This window comes from Mustela putorius, unplaced genomic scaffold (genome assembly GCF_011764305.1).
Source record: "Mustela putorius furo isolate JIRA1106 unplaced genomic scaffold, ASM1176430v1.1 tig00000592_pilon_pilon_pilon, whole genome shotgun sequence".
NCBI lineage: Eukaryota > Metazoa > Chordata > Mammalia > Carnivora > Mustelidae > Mustela > Mustela putorius.
In genome coordinates, this window is record NW_025421426.1 from 8,021,115 (window position 1) to 8,033,571 (window position 12,457).

General features: G+C 49.8%; 1 protein-coding gene across 2 annotated transcripts in view; it reads right to left on the reverse strand.

Annotated features, from left to right (window-relative positions):
• Positions 1 to 12,457, reverse strand: part of EYA2 (EYA transcriptional coactivator and phosphatase 2) — a 273,313-nt gene that overhangs the window by 166,242 nt on the left and 94,614 nt on the right. The window contains exons 3-4 of one of the 2 annotated variants that reach the window (XM_045082132.1): positions 7,615 to 7,660; positions 4,188 to 4,321 (exon numbers count right to left, since the gene is read on the reverse strand). In XM_045082132.1, the coding sequence (XP_044938067.1) occupies positions 4,188 to 4,321; positions 7,615 to 7,660 (180 nt within the window). The remainder of the gene's footprint in view (positions 1 to 4,187; positions 4,322 to 7,614; positions 7,661 to 12,457) is intronic. The other variant, XM_013053222.2, reaches the window with a different exon arrangement.

Sequence of the window (12,457 nt, forward strand, 5' to 3'; positions counted from 1 at the left end):
CTAGGGACGCCTGGGTGGCTCAGTCGGTTGAGCGTCTGACTCTTGATATCAGCTCAGGCCATGATCTCAGGATTGTGAGATTGAGCCCCATGTCAGGCTCTGTGCTGGGCTGAGTATCCCAAACATTCTCTCTCTCTTTCTCCCCTAGCCCTTCCTACCCCTCACCCCCGGCTGGCTTGCACCCTCTCTTTCAAAAAAAGAATGGATACCAGAGGAAACAATGTATATGAAGTTGTAAAACATGCAAAATAATACTCCACATAAGCCCACGCCAAATGTGACCTGCTACCTGTTTTTGTAAATAAAGTTTTGTTGAAACAGACACATATATTCATTTATGTACTATGGCTGCTTCTGCAGTTCAGCGGAACAGTTGAGTGGTTGTGATAGACTGTGTATGACCCGCGGAACTAAAAATATTTACTGTCAGGCTCTTCACAGAAAAATTTTGCTGACCTCTGTTTTACGTAAAGAAATGCAGACGAATGATAAATATCAAATCCAGGAGTGTGGATATCTGTGAGTGGTAAAACAAATAAAACTTTTGTTTTTTACTTCTTAAGCTGGATGGTCAGCTCATGGGCGTTTGGGCTATTACTCTTTATGCTTTTACAGATGTCTTAAATGTTGCATAATAAGCTGAGGAAAACCATACTGAATACCCCTCACCTCCTTCCCTCTAGTTTGCTCAAATGTGTTATTTCCTTGATGCTTTTTCAACAAAAGTAAATAATGCTATTTTCCAAGGAGCAATGAAAAAAGTTTCCTAACAAGATTCAACAAGGTTTGTCCAGACAATAAGCAAACACTGCTTGCTCAGGCACATGTGCACGTGAAGGAAAACAGCTTTTCATCTTCCCTGTCATTATTCAGTGACTTGAACGTTCCAGGTGTGTGTGGCAGCTTGGGCCCTACAGCACTGACTGAGCATTTCCCCTGGGCCGGCCCTGTGAGCTAAGCCCTTCATGTAGATCAAGGGCTGACAGATTAGGGTCTGCGGACCAAATCTGACTCACTTCCTGTTTGTGTAAATAAAGTTTTATTGGAACACAGACACACCCATTTGTTTACATATTGCTGGGCTGCTTTCATACTACGGTAGTAGAGCCGAATAGCCCTACAGTCCTCAAAGCCAGAAGTAACCCTCAGGACCTTTGCAGAAAATGGTAGTTGACCTTTGATATAGATAATCTAATTTAATCTTCACGAAAACTGTGAGGAGGCCAGACTTGGTATCCCTCCCACTGCATGAATGAGGAGACAGAGGTGGCTTGCCCAGTGTGTCAGGACCAGCAAGTGGCAGAGGTGGCGTGTGAGGCCAGGACACGTGCTCTTACCACCTGCCACGCTTTTTCTGGGAATAGGGCTACTTTTCTCCTTAACAACGAAAAATAATACAGCTTCATTTTCCCTGGCTCTCAGCCAGGTGGGGTAACTTAGTGTGATTTTATCACAAGTCTTCCAGCACAGGAGGGACAGAAAGTTGGAAACAGTGCCCACACCCTTGGCAGAGGTCTGTCATTGGTAATCCCATTGGTAATCCCATAGGTAATCCCCCAGCATTAACAGGCAGTGACTCGGGCAGCAGAGCTCGGTGGTGAAGAGTTTGGACTCCGGGGCCAGGCTGCTTGGGTTTAATGCCACCGACCAGCTGGACGACTCTGGGCAATTTATGTGCCCTCTCTGGTAAGGACACAGAGCACTGAGGGCCTCAGGGCGGCAGCAGCTCCCTGCTGGTGACTGTTACCAATGCCAGGCCTGTTGCTCCCCCAGGACACATCACTCCCACGTCTAGAATTGCTCCTGTGTCTGCCTTGCCCCAGGCCTCCACCATTACCCCGTCTATCTGCTTCCTCAGTCTCCACTAGCCTGCCTGCTTCCCTCCGATCTAGGCTCCCTACAGTGGCCAAAGTGATCTTGGAAAAACCCAGATTGTAGAATAGAGCCCTCTGCTTATAAACCCATCAGTGAGTTCCCGTTTCACTTGGAATAAAAATCCCAAATCCTCCCCAGGCCTCCAGGGCTCTGCCCACCTCTCCCACCTCATCTCCCACTGTGCTTTCGCTACTGGGCTTCTTGGACTCGCCAAATTCCTCCCCATCTCAGGGGCCTTCCCACGGGCGCTCCCCCTGCCTGGATGCAGTCTCAGTTCTTAGCTGAATCAGCTCCTTGTCTAAAAGCCCTCCCTGATGTTGGATCCGAGATGAAGTCTTCCTTCTTCTGTTCTTTCTCATGACCTACTTCTCTTCCTTCTGTCACACAATCATAGTTTGAAACACACAGAGATTTTTAAGTCTTTAATTTTTTTTTTCTCCCTTTAGGCTGGGGGTTGCAAACTCAAATGTCTTCAGAGGACCGGCAGATAATTCAAATGAGTCATGTGGGCTGGGTGGGGAGCATGACGAATTTAGGCTAATGGGCCCAGCCCTACTCAGAGGCACCTATTCCCAACACAAAAGCTGCCGGGTCAGTGCTGTCGGATCGTCACTCTTTTTAAAGACATTAGAAATACAATTTTTTATGTTAGCATTTCACATTTAAAAATTGGCAATTAGTTTTTAAAATGTCAAGTGTATTTTATAGGTTAAGTCTATTTTATAGCTCCCCACATTACCCACTGGCTTTTACTTTTTAGCCTCTGTTCCAGACTATGAGCTCCAGGGAGGGCCCAGCTCTGCTTTGTTGACCTCTACTGGCTGGCACATGACCCAGCATCATGAAGGAATGAATAAAAGAACACACGGAGAGCAGAGGTAGAGAGGGAGAAGAGGGCATGGAAAAAATACAAGATTGGGTCTCTGCACTCAAGCCATACCATCTGGTTCAGAAGGTGACATGAGATATTAATGTTGACAGTTGAGGACACTGAGGACTGGGGAGATCAGAGGCACGTGGTCCTGGAAGCTAGGTGTCCTGCCAACCAACCCTACATTCTGTCTACTAGACACCTGTGGTTTCTACCTACACCCCCTTCCTCACATTCAGATCGGTTCTCTTTCTTGGGTGAGCTTGCCCTGACTCCTGGTTCCATAAGTGGATATGTAGCCCAGTGTGGCCATCCAGAGCATTCCATCTGCCCCAGTGTCTGGGTCAGAGATGGCTGTGGGAGCCCAGTCAAAGGAATCCTTGGGATGATGCAGGAAGTCCCAGATAAGAGGAGCTCTCTTTTGGGGGGAAGTTACAACTTGGCACTGTTGAGGCTGTCTTCAGCACCTTAGTGGAAAGGCCTGAGACTGATGCTAACCTTCCAAAGCGAAGCAGAGAAACTGAAGCCTCATATTATCACTTGAGTATCTGAATTTAGCACTGCCTAAAGCTAGTACCTTAGATTGTTCAGTTATGCTTGCAATAAACACCCTTATTTCCTTACACTAATTAACACTGAGTTTTTCTCATTTGCTACCAAAAGAGCTTTTGGTTGATCCATCAGTTATGACGGCTTCGAAGGACTAGCATGAGTAACGGCCAGAGCCTGTGTGATAGTTAATTGGATGTGTCACCATCACTGGGCCCCAAGGTGCTCAGACATTTGGTCAAACATTATTCTGGGTGTATCTGTGTGAGAGTTCTCTGAAGGAGATTTACATTTGAATCTGTAGACTGAATAAAGCCGACTGCCCTCCCTAAGGTGGGTGGGCCTCATCTCATCAGTCGAAGTCCTGAATAGAACAAAAGGCTGAGTAAGAGGGGACTCCTGCCTGAGTGCTTGAGCTGGGACATGGGTCTTTTCCTGCCTTCAGACTGGAGTCTTCCTCAGTCTTCCTTTGTCTTCCTGGCATCCATTGACTTTCCTTTGAGAGAACCATCTCTCCCTCAGATACAATCCACAGACTTCACCTCCTTATTTCTTGTACTTTCACTTCCTTGCCCAGACTGAAGCATTGCCATGCGACCCAACGGGCCAACGAGGGCCCCTAGGGATTCTGGTGGGACTACCGGGAATTAAATTTCTATTTTCCCTAAGCCAGCTAGTGTTGAGTTTCTTAGTCTTGCAATCAAAAGAGGCCTCGATATAGTTTGTTGAACTAGAAGCACATTTAAATGTGTCTGTCCTTTCCCTCTATTTCCAATCCAAACCTAGGCTAGCTGCATCTGCCATTTTGCACTTAACTGAGGCAACAGGACAAAAGAAAGACCATGATATCGGGGACCACAGCGGGAAAGCCAGGGCTTGGTCGGGTACTCACTGTAAGAAGGGATTCCGTAGGCTTGTGCTGGGGGTGGATAGGTGGTGTAGGGGGCAGCCTGCTGGATCCCCGCACTGTACTGTGTCTGGCCGTAGGCTGCCATGGCCGTGGCGGGCTGGACGTGTGGGCAAGGTCTGCAGGGAGAGAGACAGGATTAAATCTCCAATCCTAGCCCAGCATCCCTTTCCCTCATTTTCCTTTGGGTATTGACTCTTTCCAGGGCAGAGACAACTTACGTGTTCATCAGATCCCATTTCATTGCCCCCTTCCTGGGCACCAGGAAGATTTTTTTTTTATTATAATTTTTTATTTTTTTATTAACATATAATGTATTATCTGTCCCAGGGGTGCAGGTCTGTGAATCACCAGGTTTACACACTTCACAGCACTCACCATAGCCCATACCTTCCCCAATGTCCATAACCCCACCACCTGCTCCCTGCCCACCAGGAAGATTTTATTTCTTGTCTGCCTTGAGTCAGATCCACCATGGGACTGGATTCCTTCCTATAGAATGTAGAAACCTCTCCCAGTTCTGGCTAATAAGACCATCCCCTGCGACTCTCCTGTCCTCTCTCCTCTTTTGGCAACAACTGTCAAGATTGAGGGGACAGAGCTCTAGTATGGATTATCTCCCAGATCCTGCGTCAGCACCTAGAGGACAGCTGCCTTGGGGAGTTTCTTCCAGTCCACACTGAACTTTCTTTCGGTGAGCCACAAACAAGCCTTTGTTGTGTGATGTCACTGGTCTACACCACTAATGACCACAGCCTCTCTGTCCTATCTTATCTACCCTAACTTAGACACCTTCCCAGCTGATGCCCTGCTCTTAGCCAAGGGGTGGGCTCAAGATGGAAGAGCATCCAATCACGTTCTGTCCTGGGAATTTAAATCTTGGGCTGATTGGTTCATTCCAGCAGCTACACTCTGAAGACTCTTTCTTCATTCCTTCCTGTTGCTTGGATCCCAGAAGCTATCCTTTTCTTGGTCTTTCTCAAGGTCTGATTACTCTGCTCTCACGGACACTGCAAGCTATGCCGGATTTTCCAAGAAAGTCCTTTTGGGCGGACATCAGCTGGAGCCTATATTCTGTTACATGCAACCCAAGAACACAATGGGATTCTGCTCTCCCTGGTGAATGACAGGTTCCATGAAGGCCTAGGATTTAAAGGGCCACTTCCTAAGATATCTGTAATGTAATGAGCACTTCCAGTCACTGTGTTTTTACCACAGGCTCGAATTGTGTCCCATAGGCCTGACACATGCAGTATAGCTCACTAGACGCTCACATCAACTCCCTGGGGTGGGGGCTCTTGTAACTCCCATTTTCGAGAAGAGGAAACCAAAGCGGAGGGACCTGAAGTCACAGCTAGAAAGTGGGAGAATCTAGAATTTAACCTTGGGCTCTGATTCCAGTGTCTCCACTTGTAACTGTGCTGCTTCTCACTGACAGCACTGAGTCTGACTCAGCCCTACAGGTGGCAATGTCAAGTCAAGGTGGGTTCTTCTAGAAGGAAGGGGACAAGATGGTGGCCCAGGAGCCAGAGGCGGTCCTTGGATCCTTGGATATAATTTCTTTGGCTAGTGTAGTTGATTATCTTGAAATTTGAATTCATCACTGGTATTTTCAAACCATGAGGTTTCTCTCTTCCTCTCTCTCTTACACACACATACCTACACAGCAGAGGCTTCAGCAAGCCTAGGTTTGCACTCCCACGCGACATTATCAATTGATCCGAGCAGCGGCCACTTCTCTATCACATTCATCTGCAACATCTCCTCCAGGGTCCTCCTCCTTTAGTGTTAAAAACAGCTAAAAATTGTGGTACCTATTATGTGCCTGGCACTGTCCTAATTCCTTGCTGTGTATTAACTCATTTAAATCTCATAACAACAGTGACAACCCCTGGAGGTAGTTACTATTCCTATTCCCATTTTACAGATAAGGAAACAGAGGCTGAGAGAGGCTAGGGCGGTACTAAGTGTGCACGGCTGATGCAGAGGCCATGCCCTTCACCACTCCATGGGGCCACTCTCTCCCGTGAGCTCCCACACCTGGCGCAAGGGCTGTCTGCACCCGACATCACGTATCTAGCTGCTCTGCCAGTAGATGGTAGTGAGATCCCCATCTCTGCACTGGCTTCCATTCCGGTTACAACTCTTTGGGTAAAACCTGTTCATTTCCAGACTTCCTCCTCCATAAGAAGCCTCATGGCAGGTGTGAGATGGGTACAAAACTTTACAGAATTACAAAAAGATGTTCCCCTGTCCTTCTTTCTTTCGGACTACTACTGTGATAGACAGTGTGTGTGTGGAGGGGACTTGTTCCAAAGTGCGTGACTTTATTAACTCAGAGATCCCAGACCTGGTCCTGGAGGGTTTTATCCGCCAGTGTTCCCACTCGGTGCAGTGCCCCAGGATGCGTCCCGAGGGTCGGGACTTAGTGCGGAGCACAGAACCTTATCTGACCCTGCTCCCAATTTACACCTGTCCTTGGAACTAGAAGGTGGCAACTCCCAGCCACCGACTCCGGCTTCCCATCAGAAGCTGTTTCCCTCTCGCTGATTAAACTGGGTGAGGCTATGGTGAAAACCCAGAGAAGGAGGGGCAGAACCCTGAGGCCTTGAAGGAAAGTTTAGGTACATCTGACAGACCTCCGTTGCTACTAAGCACCTTCAAAACATCTGCAGGGAACGGAAGGCTGAGGAAGGTGCTCCTTCTAAGCCACTTTTCCAGTGTTGTCAAGGGAGGCGCACGTCCGCATCGGGACGAGCTGACCCTCTAGACCGGGGGCACCTTGGCCACCTGGCCGGGAGCACTGCAGGCTTCCCACGCTGCGGGCTGCAGGCTGGCAGCTCCCCGAGGCCTCTCAGGGAGCCGTGACCATCAGGGAGCTGGCTCTGCCCCATGCACACGGCGCCGCTGGTGGAGCACTGATGCTGCCCGCCCATGGGAGGGGGTCTCTGCTTTACAGGCCTGCCTCCTCCCTTGGGTGGGCGGCTCCCCGAGGGCAGGGGCCCCGCCTCACCCACCTCCAGGACTGGCATCCCCTGCAGAATGTGGCCCAAACGAGGGCTGGGTGGGTGTTGGGGCCGGAAGAGAGGAGGAAAGAGGGAGGAGGAGGGGGCTTGGGTGAGAGGAGAGGGGAAGAGAAGGAAAGATGCACCAAAAGAGAAGAAGGGAGAAAATCCAACACTCAACACTCTGCTCCAGGCTCCATTCTAAGTCCTTCTGACGTGTTCTAGCCTATTTCATGGGGCAGGCATCGTGATGGTCCCCCTTTTAAGGATGGGGAGACTGAGGCCCTTGGAGTCACGTGCTCACGTGCTGGCGCTGGGATTCCCCTCCGGGGACTCTGGCCCCAGAGCCTTTGCCCGGCAAGGCGGAGAAAGAGAGGGAGGAAGAGGAGCTGGGCCAGGGTGCTCACCTTGTGAAGAGCTGAGACACACTCGGGGAGGCTGATGTGGTGGTGCCTGGAGGGAAAAGAAAAATTGGAAGGGCTTTAGCTGTCAGAGTGATGGCCCACAGAAGCTGTGACTTCAGACGCTGACCTGAGTGGGAAGAAACTCAGAGAACTGCTGCCAGGGACTTTCTCAACCACAAAAGCTCATCCAAGGCACAACATTTGAGCACTCTCCTTCTTGAAAACCCTTTCTGGGTGACTGCTATCTCCAGGCACTAATGGAAGGGCCACTTGTGAAGGGTCTAGAGCATCTTGAAACATCAGAGGAGAACACTCTACCTTACGTCTTTCTTGGACGGGGAACCAGAAAGAACATGCTCGAGCTAGGTCACATAATTAGAGAACAGCTGGCACCGGACCCAAGTTTCCTGACGCCCAGTCTGGTGCCATTTCCACTTCTCGGTAGAGAGCTGCTCCCTTCCCTGCCTCAAAGGCAACCCAAGAACCTGAGAATAGCAGACGCCAGCTGGTTTGGATTAGCCGACATCCAGTTCCCTTCTTCTGATGACATCACCTTGATGTTCTCCTTCTCCCACACTAGTTTCGGTCCATGGGGTTCAGGTGGGGCTGGCCCCAGCACTTAGGGGAAGGCACATCTTGGCTCACCTCCTAGGCTCCAGCTAGGGTGTGGAGCAGAAAGACAGAAGGGGCCTGGGCTCCTCATTCAAGTGTACCCCTGGGCACCATGCATGCGACTGTCAGTGGGAGACAATAATGCAAGAGGGGATGAACAGGTGGTGGAATTAAGCTGGGAGGGAGATTTTCAAGAGGCTAATTATACACATGGACAGTCCACTGGGGACTGCGCTCTGTCATCTTTAACAGAGCAACTCAATGTCCTCACAGGGAAGCCCTGGCAAATACCAGAGAACATATCTTCTGATTGTATCAGCCTGCTGATTCATGTTCCCTTGTGTGCAGGGCAGTGTCTATGTCCTGGGGTACGTGGCTGGGGTGTCCCTGTGCTTCTTGAGAAATTCTCCAAGGTCTCCAGAGCTCTAGGCCTCTCTAGCCCCAGAGCTGGAGGCTCAGAACAGCAACTTGCAATTCGAACTCTATAACTCAGCAGCAATGAGACTTCAGGCAGCTTGCCTCAAGTCTCTGGACCTCAGTGTTCCCTCCTGTGAAATGGGGAAAAGCTGATCCCATGAGGATGCGTGTGGCTTAAATGCGGAGATGATGACGACGTCTGTCACTTACTCAGTGTCTATTATGTGCCAAGCTCTAAGTCTGTTACCTGGATTAGTTACTGTTAATCCTCATAATCACATACCTCCATGTTACAGATGAAGAACACAGAGAGTTTAACTAACTCACCCAAGGCCATGGAGGTCAGAAGGGGCGGATCTGTGATCTGAACTCAGGTGGTCTGGCCCCAGGACGCTGCAGCCCACAAAGGCTCTCATCCTAAGGACAGCGACCAGTGACCATGTAGGAGCTCGCTTCATGCCAGGCCCTGCGCTAACTGTTCATATGCATGACCTCACTCATTCCCCGCATCATTGCTACAAGGTAGGTGACGTTACTGTCCCCACTGTACAGATGAAGAAACAGGGGAAGACTAAGGACCCTGCTCAGGCCACATAGCCTGAGGGCACTGAAACTGGGACTTGTATTCCAGGGTCATGTGAGTCCCAAGTCCATTCCTTGAACTGCCACCTTGGCTGAGTCAAATTCTGTTGAGGTCCCAGACCCCCAGGGTCAAGGGCAGGAGTCCTGAAGCCCATTCAGGGACTAACAGCTAGAGCCAAACAATAAAATAAAATAGACAACAGCAGCATGTATTGCCCAGAGTAAGAAGGGTTTGGGTGAGACATTTGTTCCAGTTACAGACATGAGAATGTGCTGTGGAATGTGTGTGTGTGCGCACAGGCGTGTGCGTGTGTGTGTGCTGAGTGGTGTGCAAAAATACATTTCTTGGGGCACCTGGGTGGCTCAATGGGTTAAAGCTTCTGCCTTAGGCTCGGGTCATGATCTCAGGGTCCTGGGATCGAGTCCCGCATCGGGCTCTCTGCTTGATAGGGAGCCTGCTCCCCCTTCTCTTTTTGCCTGCCTTTCTGCCTACTTGTGATCTCTGTCTGTCAAATAAATAAATAAAATATTAAAAAAAATACATTTCTTACTATGTGTTGAGAACAGCCGTGGTCTAATGTCGGGGAAAGTGCTGTAGGTGCTCCCTCAATGCTACTGTCCCTAGCTGGGCTGCGCCGCCCCAGCAGGACCTCCAGCACCCGTCCTCATCCTCCCCCAGGACTAGAGAATGAACTGCCTCATTCCGAAGCAGCCACAATATCATTATTGGTAAAAGCCCATGATCTCAATGCATTTGGTAATGCATAAGTCACTGAATTAAACATTTTGAATATGTTTTCTTAAATAAATATGTAAATATTCATAAAAATCACATCTTATGGAAACATTCCTATGGGCTTGGATGAACTTGGCGTTCTGTAAATTTGAAGCATCTTTCTGCCCCAGCCTCTGTGCTGTGATTTGCATGTTTGCCTCACTCCAGCTTCCCCTGCTCTGAATTGCTGAGCAACCTGGCTTTCCCACGTGGGCAGGTCTCCCTCTCCTGCTATGCAAACCTACAATCCTCTCCCCTTCCCGCCCCAGCACACCCCCAGACGACTGTGCAAGTGAGAGACGGGTATTCAGTGAAAGATGTGCCTTTTACAGGCTGTGGGACTTTTGAACACAGGCTTTTATCTTTTGTGGGCGGGTATCATATTGAACTTTTCATCCCAAGAGAACCGGGCAGGGAAACCTAGAAAATGAGTACCTTATATATGGAATGACCCCTTCCCCCTTCCCTACCTGCCACCCTTCCCTTCTGCCTTTTACTCCAGGTGGCAATGCCATACACCTCATTGGAAATCCTGATGGCTTGTGACAAGGTGGGGCTTTCAAGCTCCTTCCTTCTTCTGGGGGCCTGGGTGGACTATGTCCAGGACGGGGATGCTCAGTGCTTTGGGCGCAGAGTGGAGGCGGGGACTTGCCAGGAGCGGAGAGCTTCTCTTTTTGTCCAGTGCTGCTGCTGTGGCCCAAGGCTATGTCCTTGGAGGTCACAAGGACCAGGAGGCCTGCGTGCAGTTGTTATCGTCTGCAAACTAGGAAGTGGGCCCAATGGGACGATCCTGTGGGCAGTGCCAGCCCCGGTGCGACATCACTGTTCAAGTCGTAGGTGACAACCTAGACCTCAGTACAGCCCAGGACGGCTCTCGGTGATACCCCCAGAGGCCCGCTTCACTACTTTCTGAATGCCGCTGTACCTGACAGCTTTCCTTGGATGGTAGTTAGAGCCAGAGAGACCCACTGAGGGTGGAGACGCAGGAGGCCAGGCGCCTGATCTCCATGCAGCAGAGGAACAATCCCACCCCCACGCCGTGCGGGTGCCGCTGCTGTGTGCAGGCATGGCGCTCTGGCTGGCGGCATGACCATGGTACCACAGTTTGCCAGAAAGGCAGGCAGTGGGTGGACCATGGTCATGAGTCCCTGCGTGATGCCAGAGTGTTACAGAGTCTGGCAGTGGGAGTTGTGGGAGCACAATCTAGGGGGAGGTCATACTCCTTATGGTCACCCCAACACCAACACGGGGCCACCGGCACAAGGGGCAGATGACCCTCAGACTGCACTCGTCAGGTGAGCCCCCAGCATCTTCAGGGTGCCAGAAACATTATATTCAGAAGCTGCAGCGGCCCACACTCCTACTGGTGGGGTCTAGAGCCTGGACTTGCACGGACCACAGCTTCTTGTTCTCAACGTTGTTAGTGCCACTGAACTTGCCATGACAGACGAGGCTGAGGTCAAGGGGCATCAACCATATCCATGTTGCCAGAGGTGAAACCCGCCCTAGTGACCTGACCCAAGGTAGCCGATCTCCGAGTCTCACCACATGTCTTGGGGAATGGGGTTGACACATAAAACAGGACAGCCAGCTCTCGAGGGGGGAGGGAGACAGAGCCTCCTCCATTTAATTCTGAATTTAAAACTCTTAAGTCTCCTCTTCCTCCTCAGCTTCCCATGGGTAAAGGGAGAAGGATTAGCTAAACAGATGGCCACGGCCTCTGGAATGAGCCCATTCATTCATTCATTCATTCACTCATTCACTTACTCGTTGCCTTACCTGTACCAGGAATGTGCTAGGAACTGGGTTATAACAATGAGCTAAAGCAGTCCAGAACTGCCTAAGTGGGGAAGATGGACGCCAAACAAAGGATTATGCAAATAAGTGCTTAATTATAATGAGAACAAGTGCAAAGGAAGAAAGTGGATGATACAGAGCAGTGCACCTGGTGCCTTACCCTGCACAGGACTCCCTGGGGACCTTGTGAAGATGCAGACTCCCAGCCTGCAGGCCAAGAAAGATCCCAGGTGAAAACAGTACGGAGGTTCCTCAAAAAATTAAAGCTAGAACTAGCCTATGACCCAGCAATTGTACTAGTAGGTGTTTATCCAAAGGATGCAAACGTGGGGATCCGAAGGGGCACGTGCACCCCAATGTTTATAGCAGCAATGTCCACAACAGCCAAACTGTGGAAAGAGCCGAGATGTCTATCAACAGATGAGTGGATAAAGAAGATGTGGGGTAGATATACAATGGAATATTACACAGCCATCAAAAACGAAATCTTACCATTTGCACTGACATGGATGAAACTCGACGGTATAATGTTAAGCAAAATAAGCCAATCAGAGAAAGAGAAATACCAGATGACTTCACTCATATGTGGAATTTAAGAAACAAAACAGATGAGCATAAGGGAAGGGAAGGAAAAATAAGATGAAAACAGAGGAGACAAACTAT